The sequence below is a fragment of the Trypanosoma cruzi genome, genomic scaffold (assembly GCF_000209065.1).
Source record: "Trypanosoma cruzi strain CL Brener 1047053516397 genomic scaffold, whole genome shotgun sequence".
Classification (NCBI taxonomy): Eukaryota; Euglenozoa; class Kinetoplastea; order Trypanosomatida; family Trypanosomatidae; genus Trypanosoma; species Trypanosoma cruzi.
In genome coordinates this window covers 96,210-109,655 of record NW_001849400.1, presented here as the reverse complement: position 1 = coordinate 109,655, position 13,446 = coordinate 96,210, and the positions used below count along the sequence as shown (strand labels likewise).

General features: G+C 50.4%; 8 protein-coding genes across 8 annotated transcripts, besides 25 other annotated features; all 8 read right to left on the bottom strand.

The window, feature by feature from the left end:
• Tc00.1047053509695.230 (serine carboxypeptidase (CBP1), putative) lies at positions 1–718 on the bottom strand (the record flags this gene model as incomplete). Its single annotated transcript, XM_812678.1, has 1 exon — positions 1–718. A coding segment is annotated over one exon (718 nt), but the record flags the coding sequence as incomplete, so codon positions are not given.
• Positions 1–5,927: a sequence feature (areas not merged during assembly with more than two copies in the genome that could not be assigned to a particular haplotype).
• Positions 1,619–1,674: a sequence feature (T-rich).
• Positions 1,684–3,084, bottom strand: Tc00.1047053509695.220 (serine carboxypeptidase (CBP1), putative; the record flags this gene model as incomplete). The annotated part of the gene is made up of 1 exon (XM_812676.1): positions 1,684–3,084. One exon carries the CDS (start codon positions 3,082–3,084, stop codon positions 1,684–1,686), a length of 1,401 nt encoding a protein of 466 aa, XP_817769.1.
• Positions 3,985–4,040: a sequence feature (T-rich).
• Positions 4,050–5,450, bottom strand: Tc00.1047053509695.210 (serine carboxypeptidase (CBP1), putative; the record flags this gene model as incomplete). The annotated part of the gene is made up of 1 exon (XM_812675.1): positions 4,050–5,450. One exon carries the CDS (start codon positions 5,448–5,450, stop codon positions 4,050–4,052), a length of 1,401 nt encoding a protein of 466 aa, XP_817768.1.
• Positions 5,928–6,616: a sequence feature (haploid, non-Esmeraldo-like haplotype).
• Positions 6,205–6,269: a sequence feature (A-rich).
• Positions 6,406–6,432: a microsatellite.
• On the bottom strand, positions 6,467–8,080 carry Tc00.1047053509695.200 (t-complex protein 1, delta subunit, putative; the record flags this gene model as incomplete). Its single annotated transcript, XM_812674.1, has 1 exon — positions 6,467–8,080. The coding sequence occupies one exon, from the start codon at positions 8,078–8,080 to the stop codon at positions 6,467–6,469; it is 1,614 nt and encodes a 537-aa protein (XP_817767.1).
• Positions 6,617–7,723: a sequence feature (haploid, Esmeraldo-like haplotype).
• Positions 7,724–13,446: part of a sequence feature (heterozygous, non-Esmeraldo-like haplotype) that runs on past the window's edge.
• Positions 8,103–8,127: a sequence feature (AT_rich).
• Positions 8,144–8,181: a microsatellite.
• Positions 8,193–8,237: a sequence feature (A-rich).
• Positions 8,373–8,406: a microsatellite.
• Positions 8,440–8,495: a microsatellite.
• Positions 8,647–8,667: a sequence feature (AT_rich).
• Positions 8,692–8,738: a repeat region.
• Positions 8,751–8,777: a microsatellite.
• Positions 8,935–8,959: a sequence feature (AT_rich).
• Positions 8,971–8,997: a microsatellite.
• Positions 9,175–10,080, bottom strand: Tc00.1047053509695.190 (cell division protein kinase 2, putative; the record flags this gene model as incomplete). The annotated part of the gene is made up of 1 exon (XM_812673.1): positions 9,175–10,080. One exon carries the CDS (start codon positions 10,078–10,080, stop codon positions 9,175–9,177), a length of 906 nt encoding a protein of 301 aa, XP_817766.1.
• Positions 10,126–10,201: a sequence feature (A-rich).
• Positions 10,314–10,336: a microsatellite.
• Positions 10,393–10,443: a sequence feature (T-rich).
• On the bottom strand, positions 10,774–11,205 carry Tc00.1047053509695.184 (40S ribosomal protein S23, putative; the record flags this gene model as incomplete). Its single annotated transcript, XM_812677.1, has 1 exon — positions 10,774–11,205. The coding sequence occupies one exon, from the start codon at positions 11,203–11,205 to the stop codon at positions 10,774–10,776; it is 432 nt and encodes a 143-aa protein (XP_817770.1).
• Positions 11,242–11,292: a sequence feature (T-rich).
• Positions 11,395–11,436: a sequence feature (T-rich).
• Positions 11,559–11,990, bottom strand: Tc00.1047053509695.180 (40S ribosomal protein S23, putative; the record flags this gene model as incomplete). Its single annotated transcript, XM_812672.1, has 1 exon — positions 11,559–11,990. One exon carries the CDS (start codon positions 11,988–11,990, stop codon positions 11,559–11,561), a length of 432 nt encoding a protein of 143 aa, XP_817765.1.
• Positions 12,208–12,255: a sequence feature (T-rich).
• On the bottom strand, positions 12,326–12,895 carry Tc00.1047053509695.170 (60S ribosomal protein L9, putative; the record flags this gene model as incomplete). Its single annotated transcript, XM_812671.1, has 1 exon — positions 12,326–12,895. The coding sequence occupies one exon, from the start codon at positions 12,893–12,895 to the stop codon at positions 12,326–12,328; it is 570 nt and encodes a 189-aa protein (XP_817764.1).
• Positions 13,044–13,073: a microsatellite.

Genomic DNA, 13,446 nt, shown 5'->3' with positions numbered 1-13,446 from the left:
GCTTTTCCCTGCACCACTCCCATGCCAAACTCGGATACGCAGCGTACTGTGTGTGTGGGTCTGTGAGGCCGTTGCCAACCGCAAGACCAGCAAGTCGGATGGGAAGACCCACATGTTCGCGATTGGCTTTGTTGATGTAGTGCGCCGTCGCAGGGGCGTAGTGTCCCCCGTAGCTTTCGCCAACAACAAAGAGTTTGTTCTTCCGCAGTTTTTGGTGGGCCCCAAAAAACGCCTGGAGAAAGTGGTACATGTCCTCCGAAACCTCCTCCTCATTTGAGTCGTAGTCTTCCACTTCTGCGTATGAGAACCCCACTCCTGCAGGCTGGTCAACGTAAATCACATATGCCTCATTGTTCCATGAGTAGTTGTTTTTGTAGATATCCCCTGTGGTCTCATTCACCAGACACGGTCCATTCTCCGCCAGCAACGCAAACATGGAGCTGCACCCCGGCCCACCCGTCATCCAAAGCAGCACAGGGGCCTCTGGGTTCCCGTTGCGGGGCCCAAATGCCCAGTAAAAGTAGTGCTTGTCGCCTTCTCGGCCGGGGATGTCAAAGTAGCCGCTCCACTGCGGCACGTCCGGATCGCAGGGGTGCCAGCCGGAGCCCGTCTCACGCAGCCGTCCCTGTGGCACGACGTAAAGGGCCTCCACCGCCGTCGTCACCAGTGTAGCAGCAGCCACAAGGGAAAGAATCGGATAAATCAAAGGGCGTGCCATCCTGCAGAGTCTTTTCCCTCGCTTGATTAGTGCTCCTCGTAGTTTCAAGTTACGTTCTCTAACTGTATCAAATTTCGCTTCCTCGCGTGAACAAAAACTGCGGCAAACCCAACCCAAAGAGAAGAATAAAAAGAGGGGGAGGGGAGGAGAGCAGTCGGGGGACCGGCAGCGGGCAACCCAACGCTCACGCACGTGGGTTTTTGTGTGTCGCTGCATGCACGCAGAGGAAAATAAGGTATATGTAGTTGCATGTGCCTTACTGCTTGACAGGTGGAGGGAGAGAGAGAGAGAGATCCATGGAAGATGACCACCGCCCCGCCCCCTGATTCCCCTGAGCCCTTACCTCGCGTGCACCCCCCTTTGCTCTCCCCGCTCCTTGTGTGGGGAACAGGTGGTGCAGGGGGCTGCCTGACTTATTCTCCTTTCCTTCGTTCTTTATCCCCGCAGAGAACAAATATGGGTTCTTTGGTGGCAGCAAACATCATTTCCGCCGCCCCCTCTCGCTCTTGATCCGTTCTAAACACAAACACGCACAAACACATGCAGATCGTAATTAAAAAAGTAAAATACTACACTTGCGTCAATAAATGGGGTGGGTGGTGCCACACGAAGAATTCACCACCTCGGTCGCTTTCTCTCCCATTATTTTTCCTTTTCACCTTTTTCTCCGCAGAACATCGCCCGCTCCGCCGGGGGTGGCATCTTCACTGCCGTGGATTCGTTACGCGCGTGTGCAAATGCAAACAACGCATTCCGAGGCCGCCCCTAAATTAATTGAATTCTCCTATAAAACTCGTACTGGATTTGTCGTTCCCCAATATATTTACTACCGTCTTTTCCTCTACATGCACGCAATCTCTCTCCTCCCCGGAGCCAGTTTCATGCGTATTAGCCAGCGTCCATAAAAAAACAAGCCGAAGCAAAACAAGAAAGTAAAAAAAAAAAAAAGAAAACAACAGTCCACGTCAATTGAAGGGTCTGCCTTGCAGGAAGTTGCTTATCATCACAAAGGCAGAGGCTGGCTGATCCATTGGCACCATGTGTCCCGCGTTGTACACCTGCACGAAGGTCAGGTTCGACGTCGACGCCGCCGCGGCGGTGCGGACAAGCCCAGCCACAGTGCCGTCGGGAGCCCGGAATGGCTCGTCGGGGGCTGCGTTGAACACCGCTTTGCCAGGCCAGTTCAGTGCTGTCGTCCATTGCTTGTTGCCGATCCAGTTGCAGATAAAATCCATTTCGCCAGCGTAAATCATCACACTAACACCGTCCTCAAGAAGAGTCGGCACGGTGTAGTTGAAGTTCTTGAACCAGTCCATCAGGAACATTAGGTTGACCTCCATGTTGCATGACTGCCACACCTGTCGCTTCGCTCCAAGAGAGCTCTGCACATCCTCTCGGTTCATAAATGCATTCAGGGCGTCAAAATTGTAGCAAAGGGTCCCAATGCACGGCTTGCGGATGTCGTAGTTATTGAGCCCTGTGGCGCTGTAGACCCCAATGATTGGATTGCAGAGGACTCTTGCAGTGACGCAGGCCGCCTTCGCAATAAAATTGTTGTCGGAGTTACAAATTTCAATGGCCTTTTGGCATGGGGTCACCATGCTACTCATCTGTTGGTAGCCTTCCTCAGAGACACAAGGCTCTCCAAGCTTTTCCCTGCACCACCCCCATGCCAAACTCGGATACGCAGCGTACTGTGTGTGTGGGTCTGTGAGGCCGTTGCCAACCGCAAGACCAGCAAGTCGGATGGGAAGACCCACATGTTCGCGATTGGCTTTGTTGATGTAGTGCGCCGTCGCAGGGGCGTAGTGTCCCCCGTAGCTTTCGCCAACAACAAAGAGTTTGTTCTTCCGCAGTTTTTGGTGGGCCCCAAAAAACGCCTGGAGAAAGTGGTACATGTCCTCCGAAACCTCCTCCTCATTTGAGTCGTAGTCTTCCACTTCTGCGTATGAGAACCCCACTCCTGCAGGCTGGTCAACGTAAATCACATATGCCTCATTGTTCCATGAGTAGTTGTTTTTGTAGATATCCCCTGTGGTCTCATTCACCAGACACGGTCCATTCTCCGCCAGCAACGCAAACATGGAGCTGCACCCCGGCCCACCCGTCATCCAAAGCAGCACAGGGGCCTCTGGGTTCCCGTTGCGGGGCCCAAATGCCCAGTAAAAGTAGTGCTTGTCGCCTTCTCGGCCGGGGATGTCAAAGTAGCCGCTCCACTGCGGCACGTCCGGATCGCAGGGGTGCCAGCCGGAGCCCGTCTCACGCAGCCGTCCCTGTGGCACGACGTAAAGGGCCTCCACCGCCGTCGTCACCAGTGTAGCAGCAGCCACAAGGGAAAGAATCGGATAAATCAAAGGGCGTGCCATCCTGCAGAGTCTTTTCCCTCGCTTGATTAGTGCTCCTCGTAGTTTCAAGTTACGTTCTCTAACTGTATCAAATTTCGCTTCCTCGCGTGAACAAAAACTGCGGCAAACCCAACCCAAAGAGAAGAATAAAAAGAGGGGGAGGGGAGGAGAGCAGTCGGGGGACCGGCAGCGGGCAACCCAACGCTCACGCACGTGGGTTTTTGTGTGTCGCTGCATGCACGCAGAGGAAAATAAGGTATATGTAGTTGCATGTGCCTTACTGCTTGACAGGTGGAGGGAGAGAGAGAGAGAGATCCATGGAAGATGACCACCGCCCCGCCCCCTGATTCCCCTGAGCCCTTACCTCGCGTGCACCCCCCTTTGCTCTCCCCGCTCCTTGTGTGGGGAACAGGTGGTGCAGGGGGCTGCCTGACTTATTCTCCTTTCCTTCGTTCTTTATCCCCGCAGAGAACAAATATGGGTTCTTTGGTGGCAGCAAACATCATTTCCGCCGCCCCCTCTCGCTCTTGATCCGTTCTAAACACAAACACGCACAAACACATGCAGATCGTAATTAAAAAAGTAAAATACTACACTTGCGTCAATAAATGGGGTGGGTGGTGCCACACGAAGAATTCACCACCTCGGTCGCTTTCTCTCCCATTATTTTTCCTTTTCACCTTTTTCTCCGCAGAACATCGCCCGCTCCGCCGGGGGTGGCATCTTCACTGCCGTGGATTCGTTACGCGCGTGTGCAAATGCAAACAACGCATTCCGAGGCCGCCCCTAAATTAATTGAATTCTCCTATAAAACTCGTACTGGATTTGTCGTTCCCCAATATATTTACTACCGTCTTTTCCTCTACATGCACGCAATCTCTCTCCTCCCCGGAGCCAGTTTCATGCGTATTAGCCAGCGTCCATAAAAAAACAAGCCGAAGCAAAACAAGAAAGTAAAAAAAAAAAAAAGAAAACAACAGTCCACGTCAATTGAAGGGTCTGCCTTGCAGGAAGTTGCTTATCATCACAAAGGCAGAGGCTGGCTGATCCATTGGCACCATGTGTCCCGCGTTGTACACCTGCACGAAGGTCAGGTTCGACGTCGACGCCGCCGCGGCGGTGCGGACAAGCCCAGCCACAGTGCCGTCGGGAGCCCGGAATGGCTCGTCGGGGGCTGCGTTGAACACCGCTTTGCCAGGCCAGTTCAGTGCTGTCGTCCATTGCTTGTTGCCGATCCAGTTGCAGATAAAATCCATTTCGCCAGCGTAAATCATCACACTAACACCGTCCTCAAGAAGAGTCGGCACGGTGTAGTTGAAGTTCTTGAACCAGTCCATCAGGAACATTAGGTTGACCTCCATGTTGCATGACTGCCACACCTGTCGCTTCGCTCCAAGAGAGCTCTGCACATCCTCTCGGTTCATAAATGCATTCAGGGCGTCAAAATTGTAGCAAAGGGTCCCAATGCACGGCTTGCGGATGTCGTAGTTATTGAGCCCTGTGGCGCTGTAGACCCCAATGATTGGATTGCAGAGGACTCTTGCAGTGACGCAGGCCGCCTTCGCAATAAAATTGTTGTCGGAGTTACAAATTTCAATGGCCTTTTGGCATGGGGTCACCATGCTACTCATCTGTTGGTAGCCTTCCTCAGAGACACAAGGCTCTCCAAGCTTTTCCCTGCACCACCCCCATGCCAAACTCGGATACGCAGCGTACTGTGTGTGTGGGTCTGTGAGGCCGTTGCCAACCGCAAGACCAGCAAGTCGGATGGGAAGACCCACATGTTCGCGATTGGCTTTGTTGATGTAGTGCGCCGTCGCAGGGGCGTAGTGTCCCCCGTAGCTTTCGCCAACAACAAAGAGTTTGTTCTTCCGCAGTTTTTGGTGGGCCCCAAAAAACGCCTGGAGAAAGTGGTACATGTCCTCCGAAACCTCCTCCTCATTTGAGTCGTAGTCTTCCACTTCTGCGTATGAGAACCCCACTCCTGCAGGCTGGTCAACGTAAATCACATATGCCTCATTGTTCCATGAGTAGTTGTTTTTGTAGATATCCCCTGTGGTCTCATTCACCAGACACGGTCCATTCTCCGCCAGCAACGCAAACATGGAGCTGCACCCCGGCCCACCCGTCATCCAAAGCAGCACAGGGGCCTCTGGGTTCCCGTTGCGGGGCCCAAATGCCCAGTAAAAGTAGTGCTTGTCGCCTTCTCGGCCGGGAATGTCAAAGTAGCCGCTCCACTGCGGCACGTCCGGGTCGCAGGGGTGCCAGCCGGAGCCCGTCTCACGCAGCCGTCCCTGTGGCACGACGTAAAGGGCCTCCACCGCCGTCGTCACCAGTGTAGCGGCAGCCACAAGGGAAAGAATTGGATAAATCAAAGGGCGTGCCATCCTGCAGAGTCTTTTCCTTCGCTTGCTTAGTGCTCCTCGTAGTTTCAAGTTACGTTCTCTAACTGTATCAAATTTCGCTTCCTCGCGTGAACAAAACCTGCGGCCAGCCCAACCCAAAGAGAAGAATAAAAAGAGGGGGAGGGGAGGAGAGCAGTCGGGGGACCGGCAACGGGCAACCCAACGCTCACGCACGTGGGTTTTTGTGTGTCGCTGCATGCACGCAGAGGAAAATAAAGTATATGTAGTTGCATGTGCCTTACTGCTTGACAGGTGGAGGGAGAGAGAGAGAGAGATCCATGGAAGATGACCACCGCCCCGCCCCCTGATTCCCCTGAGCCCTTACCTCGCGTGCACCCCCCTTTGCTCTCCCCGCTCCTTGTGTGGGGAACAGATGGTGCAGGGGGCTGCCTGACTTATTCTCCTTTCCTTCGTTCTTTATCCCCGCAGAGAACAAATATGGGTTCTTTGGTGGCAGCAAACATCATTTCCGCCGCCCCCTCTCGCTCTTGATCCGTTCTAAACACAAACACGCACAAACGCATGCACGCGTAGAAGGAAATAAAAGTATGTAAAAAAATGCACCGAAAGAATGTGGATGATGCAAAAAATGTTCTTTTTTGTTTCCCATTTATTCCAACATACAGCTATTCGATTTGTGTTTGTGAGAAAATAACGGTGGTAACAGACATGAGACCCTTGAGGTGCATGTGTGTATGTTTCCCTTTTTTTTGCCGCTCGTGGCATTCCTGGTGCGTTTCATTAATTTTTTTTTCCCTTCTTTTCTCTTCCCCAATTTTCTTCTTTATTTCTTTCCCTTTCATGTGAGCTTTTGCCGCTGTTGATTTCCTGAGTTCTTTTTATTTCTGTTGCCCCTACCCGCCACATTTATTACTTCCCTCTGTTGCAAGCCGCAGGCATTTTCTCCGACCCCGCCCATAAGCTCAAAAACACCATGACACACACACACACACACACACACACAATAAGCGAAAAAGAAGCATGTGTGTGTATTATTATTACGCGCGAGTCATGATGATGTCGTCAATCTTCAGAATCATCATCACGCACTCCGCCGCCAGCCGTACGGAAGAGGTTGAGACAAGCAATGGCTGCACAACGTTCTCCTCCACCATGTCCGTTACGCAGCCCTTGCGCACATTTACACCCGCATTCTTGTTACCACGCGCATGGGCATTACGGAGCTCCGTGACGATAGAAATAGGCTGTAGCCCTGCATTCTCAGCAAGCGTGTATGGAATGACTTCAAATGCATCCGCAAAGGCACGCATGCAGAATGTCTGAGTACCTTGTGCCCGCTCACGCGCGTACTTGCCGAGCTGTAAGCATACCTCCGTCTCACCGGCGGCGCCACCAGGAATGATTGCACGCCTCTTCACAATAGAGCGAATAACACAAAGCGAGTCGTGCAGAGCGCGTTCGCCCTCCTCAAGGATCATGCTGTTGCTTCCTCGAAGAAAAAACGTGACTGTCTTGCCAAACAATTGACGGCCAATTGTGTTTGTTGGCGTCTGCACTCCAGTGACACGGATGATTTTACCACTTGGTGTGTTTTCCTCCATGACGAGGTCGGCGTGGCCAAATTTTTCTGGTTTCAGGTTCTCTATGTTCGCCACAGGGAGGCACCCGAGCGTCTTCGTGATGAAGTCAATGTCGTTGCGCTCAATGTCCTTCACCACCATAATTTTCATCTTGGCAAGAAAGTCAAGACTCTGAACGGTGACGGCGTCGCGGAGAACAGATTTTTGCACAAGTAACACATTCACCCCGGCGTCCTTAATCTTCTTGCAGAGATGCAGCAAATACTTGCGCTCCTCCTTCAGCGCACGATCCATTTGGCTGTATTCATTAATTGTCACGGTGCTCTCCATATCAGTCTTTGGAGGCGACAACTGGAACTGAATAAGAGCTATTGTCGCGTTTGTAATACGGACTGGTCCACCAGCTACATGTGAGGCCTTTTGCTTGAACACCATGCCATTTGTTAGCAGTACAGAGTCATCTATAGTACCACCGAGAGAAGTGACAACACGCACATCACGCAAATCCACATCACCATTGTCACGCATAATTCTTCGCACGGCATCCACAGCCATTGGAGCTAGCAAGTCGCTGTTCTGTGAGATGACCTTGGAGTTCAATGACGTAATTGCAGCCTTGATGAGCGTCTCACGATCCTCTATTTCGATATTAATGCTCATATCCTCAAGGATCTTCTCCGCCATCTTGGCACAATCGTTAAAGCACTCCGATATCTGCGTGGGGTGAATGCCTTTCATCAGCAGCTCCTCCACGGTGCGGAGAAGGGCACCGCAAAGCACAACAACACTTGTCGTTCCGTCACCCGCCTCCACGTCCTGTGCCTTGGAGAGCTCCACCAACATCTTGGCGCATGGATGTGTCACCTGTAGCTTTGACAAGATGGTAGCGCCATCGTTGCTGATGAGTACCTCGCCGCGTGGCTCCACAATCATCTTATCCATGCCACGTGGGCCGAGGGAGGTGCGCACACAGTCCGCCACAGCCTTTGCTGATGTGATGTTGCTTAGACGGACATCCGTCTGCGTGTTTGTGTCCTTTTTGTTTTCGTTCCCCTTCTTCATCGCCTGCATAATAATCCCTCTCAATTTGTTCAAAAAAAAAAAAAATTTTTTTTAAAGTTATTACCCTTTAAATATATATTTATTTATTTATTTATTTTTATATTCTATTTCTGCGTGTGTCTTCTTCTCTCTTTTTTTCTTTTTTTTTTGTTTTTTTCTTCTTTTTAAATCCTCTTTTTAGTTTTCCTCCCCCTCTGTTATTTGTCTCTTTCCTTCTTTCTCTCTCTTGGAAGTCTGCGCTTAACTGCCCTCAGTGGTGCCGTGTATTTGCTTTTAAGCATGCAAATAAATAAAAAAGAAAAGAAAGAGAGAGAGAGAGAGAGAGGGGGGGGGAGGGGAAACAAATAATCAAAACAAGACGCCCACACAATAAAAAAAAATAAAAATAAAAATAAAAATAAAAATAAAAATAAAAATAAAAATATATCACCTTCTCATGCCTGTGTTTTTCCTTTTTTTTTTTTTTTTATTGTTCGACGTTGGGGCCTCCTCAAGTCGTCCTCACCACCACCATTGCCGCAAAACACACCGACATCTCGCAGGCGGGGAGAATCACACATGAATGCAAATGTATGTAAATATAAATATATATAAATGTGCCTTTAGATCAACAGGAGAACAAAAAAAAAAAAAAAAAGAGAGGGAGAGAGAGGGAGGAAGAGAAAGACTCCATCAAACTAAAAAAAAAAAAAAAAAAAGAAGAAAACCCGCAAGAAGAAACACAAAAGAATGAGCCTCATCAGCCACCGTCCAGGAGGAAGATGGAGGGGAAACGCAATAATTTCCGCATCCGCCGTGCAAGCAAAAAAAAAAGGCTTTTTTTTTTTTTTGAGGTGAGTTCTTGTCGATCTTATGCTTCAAACAAATAAATATATTTATTTATATATTCCTCATTCCTCTTTTTTTTTTTTTTTTTTTTTTTTTTTGAATTCATGAGTTGTTTGTAGTTCTGGTCCCCCTCCCCTCCCCGCCTCAGCAATTGTGTCTCTTCAGTGGCACTTCCCTCTTGTCCCGCCCAAATTCACATCCACATGCAACCACACACTTCCCTGCGCCACCATTTATCAGGCATCCATCCATCCATCCACTGCTGCTGTTGCTGCTCAAAACTCCACGGAAAAGTACGGATGCTCAAGTGCCTGCGCGGCTGTAAGACGCTCGCTGGGTTCGTACTTCAGCAAGCGGCGAAGAAGATCAATTCCCTCCGGGCCGAGCTTCGCATACGCTGGCACCGTGCGAAACTGCGTCTCGCATTCCGCCGCGAGGTTCTGCAGGAACTCGGGCTTAGACAACATGTTAGTGGAATTGGGGTACTGATTCATGGAAGGCCATACCTGATTGTTTGGTGTCCCCAAAAAACGAAAAATGCGAAGCAACTGATCTGCGTCATTCTTCCCAGCAAAGAGCGGGGCGCCAATGACCATCTCTGCAAATATGCATCCGACGGACCATATGTCCACAGGAGTTCCGTATTGTGTGGAGCCAAGCAGTACATCCGGGGAACGATACCAGAGCGTCACAACCTCGTGCGTGAACTTCTTCACGGGAATGCCAAACGCACGTCCCAGACCAAAGTCTGCCAGTTTAAGGCTCTTCTCACGGGAAATGAGTAAATTCGGTGGCTTAAGATCCCGGTGCAAAACATTCCGATCGTGACAAAATCGCACTCCATTCAAAAGGTCCCGCATGAAGTCTTGAATGGTGGCCGCATCCAAATTGCCCTCTTCCTGATCCATGTACTTCTTCAAGTCCAGCTCCATGTACTCAAACACGAGGGTGAGGCGGCTCTCGCTATGGCACACGTCAAGCAGCTTCACGATATTCGCATGACGAAGTTCTTTCAGTAGTGAAATCTCTCTAATGGCAGTGCATGGCACCCCTTCCTCTTCTGTATCAAGACGAATGCGCTTCAATGCAACAGTGGCACCCGTGGCTGTGTCTCGAGCTCTGTACACCACACCATATGTTCCCTCACCAATCTTCTCCTGTCGCTCGTATCGAGTGCTCATTAAAGGAATATCTTTAACTAAGTGTATATATGTATATGTATATATTTTTCTTTTCTTCTTTTCACCTCCCTTGTCGGTTTTATTTTTATCTTTATTTTCTTTTTTTTTCTTCTTCTTCCTTGGTTGTGGCTTTTATAACCCCCCCACCCCACTTCGTATGGACGCCCACGCCAAGTCACACACGCACGAAAAGGAAGAGAAACAGTCCAACGCACCGTTCAAATAAGTCGACCCTCTCTCTCTCTCTCTTTCTCTCAATTCCCTCTATACACAGACGCCCCGTCCCTCGCCTCCTTTATTTCTCCCTCACGGAAAAGAAAAAGAAAAAAAAAAGACAAGGAAAAGAAAAGAAAAAAAAACAAATGAACCAAACAAGCATCTCCGTCCCCACTCTCCCTCATCACGCATCACTTCTGCTCAACGGGGGGCCATGAGAAGAAGTGCGCATCGCCAGCACTCATGCACGCACGCACTGAGGCGGCGGTGGCAAGAGGGGGACGGCACAACCTTCCCCAAACGTCAAAAATAAAAAAAATACAAACCTTTTAAATTGTATTTTTTTTTATTTTGGAAACTACTTAAATGAAAAAAAAAAAAAATGGTGAAACCCGTCGGGGAAGGCCATTTCCTCTACACACCAACGAGCCGCTCTTGTCGTTGAGGCGGCTGCGGCTCACGTTGGCGTGCCGCACGTTAGTTGCGCGGCTTCTCCTTCTTCTGGCGGTAGAGGGCGTAGAGGCCGACGTTCGACACCTTCACGATCTTGAAACGCACTCCGGGAATATCGCCGACGGCGTGGCCGGAACGGCCGAATCCAGACACCAGAACCTCGTCGTTCTCCTCGATGAAGTGCAGGCAGCCGTCATTGGGCACGAAGGCGATGATCTTCTTGTCGTTTTTGATCAGCTGCACGCGCACGCACTTACGAATGGCAGAGTTCGGCTGCTTTGCACCAACGCCAATCTTCTCCAGCACGATGCCCTTCGCGTGGGAGGAACCGCCAAAGGGATTGGCCTTCTGCGCCACGAAGGTGTGGGACTTCTTCCAGCCCTTGTCGGCCCAGCGGTTCTTGCGACGCAGGCGCACAAGCTTGCGGGCTGCGTGTTGTCCGTTCGCCTTTGTCATGACTTCCCCGATTTCTGCCGGGAGTGAAAACGCAGGAAGAAAACAAAGCACAAAAAAAAAAAGCAGAAAACAAAAAAGAAAAAAGAAGTGTCGCAGAGGAAATTCAAAATGCAAATTGGGACAGTACACGCCTCTCAACTGCGCGTCATGCAGCGGCAAAAGCGGAGTCAACGAGGCCACAAAGGTCTGCGAAAACAAAAATAAAAGAAAAAAAAAGAGCACAAAACAAAAGTACTCAACTTTGACGGAAAAACACCCACTAAATTCATCACGCGCCAAGATGCGGCAAGGCTCACACCAACGAGCCGCTCTTGTCGTTGAGGCGGCTGCGGCTCACGTTGGCGTGCCGCACGTTAGTTGCGCGGCTTCTCCTTCTTCTGGCGGTAGAGGGCGTAGAGGCCGACGTTCGACACCTTCACGATCTTGAAACGCACTCCGGGAATATCGCCGACGGCGTGGCCGGAACGGCCGAATCCAGACACCAGAACCTCGTCGTTCTCCTCGATGAAGTGCAGGCAGCCGTCATTGGGCACGAAGGCGATGATCTTCTTGTCGTTTTTGATCAGCTGCACGCGCACGCACTTACGAATGGCAGAGTTCGGCTGCTTTGCACCAACGCCAATCTTCTCCAGCACGATGCCCTTCGCGTGGGAGGAACCGCCAAAGGGATTGGCCTTCTGCGCCACGAAGGTGTGGGACTTCTTCCAGCCCTTGTCGGCCCAGCGGTTCTTGCGACGCAGGCGCACAAGCTTGCGGGCTGCGTGTTGTCCGTTCGCCTTTGTCATGACTTCCCTCGAAGCGAAATGGTTTCTCCGTCTGCCGGCAAAGCGGTGGCAATGGCAACAGTAAAAATGACAAAAAAAAAGGGAAAAAAGTCACTGAACACCATCATGTTAAAAAAACGACAGCGGTTGCAAAAGCAACGGCCTCATGCGTTGCGTGTGTGTGTGTGTGGGGAGGGTGTTTTAATCTTTTGGTGGGTGGGTGCAGTCCACCAACGCCAAAAAAAAAAAAAAAGAGTTAAAACGAAAAAAAAAAAAGAAAAAGAAATGAACAACCGACAAAGTCTGAAGGAAATACAGAGCCCTGAGCCAATTTTCTGCACGATGCGACAACATGGTTACTCCTCCGCCACGACGTTGGTCTTGGTCTGCACGTAGATGCCGTCCAGGAACTTGCGGATATCCTTTTTCTTCACCAGGCAGAGCTGATGCATCACGGCGGCCTCGCGCGAGACTTCCTCCAAGTCATTGCCTTCCAGCACGAGTTCGTCCTTCACAACGGTGGGGTCCGTGCGGTAGACCTTGACGCCATCGGCAACAACCTGCCGGCGAACACGCTTCTCGCCAAGGAAGTTGCGAATCTCCACAAGTTGGTTCTCCACGGAGACTGAGATGGGAAAGTGGGCGTAGGCGAAGCGAATCTTAAAACGAAAGCCCCTTGTCACACCCGTAATCATGTTGCGCACATGTGAAAGTGCCGTGTTGATGGTCGAGTTGTCAATTTTTGTGCCAAACCAACGAACGGCAGTGAAGGTGCGGAACTTCTTGTTCACACGGAAGTCCAGCTGCAGGTGGCGGAGGTCCTTCGTGAGTGTGCCTCGCTTCCCCTTGACGGTGACGATGCGGTCCTTCACGGAGACCTCGACGTCCTCCGGATATGTGATGCGGTCCTGTGCCCTGATTTTCATGTATGCACCTTCACTAACTCACCGCTTTCCGTGCGTGTCTGCACCGTCTCTCACTCTTTCTTCCTCTCCCCTGTGGGCACAGTGTGGAAGAATGAGTAAAAGAAAGTGCCGTGGCCCCTCCTCTTGTTTCCCTTTTCCTTCGTCTCTTTGTGTGTGTGTGTGTGTGTGTGTGTGTGTGCCATTGGACACGTGTCACCATGCACAGGGAGCATTTAGGAAGCGTGCACGGGGAAATAAACAAAGGAAGAGAAGAAAAGGAGATGTCAGCAAAAAAAAAAAAAAGAAATATATACATACATATATAATAAGAGGCAAAGAAACAAACAGCCGCACACCGCAACCAAAAGACAGAAGGACGTGTATACACAAAAAGACGTGGACACCGTACCGCATTGGGCACACATGTACACACCGATGCATGTTGCACCAAACTCTATCACGGAAACGCGTACAAATGATAAATAAAACAACAGCGAGACCCTTTTTTTTTTTTTCGTTTTCTTCTCCCACCGTCTTTAAAACAAACATAAAAACAAACAGTGCGTGTAAAT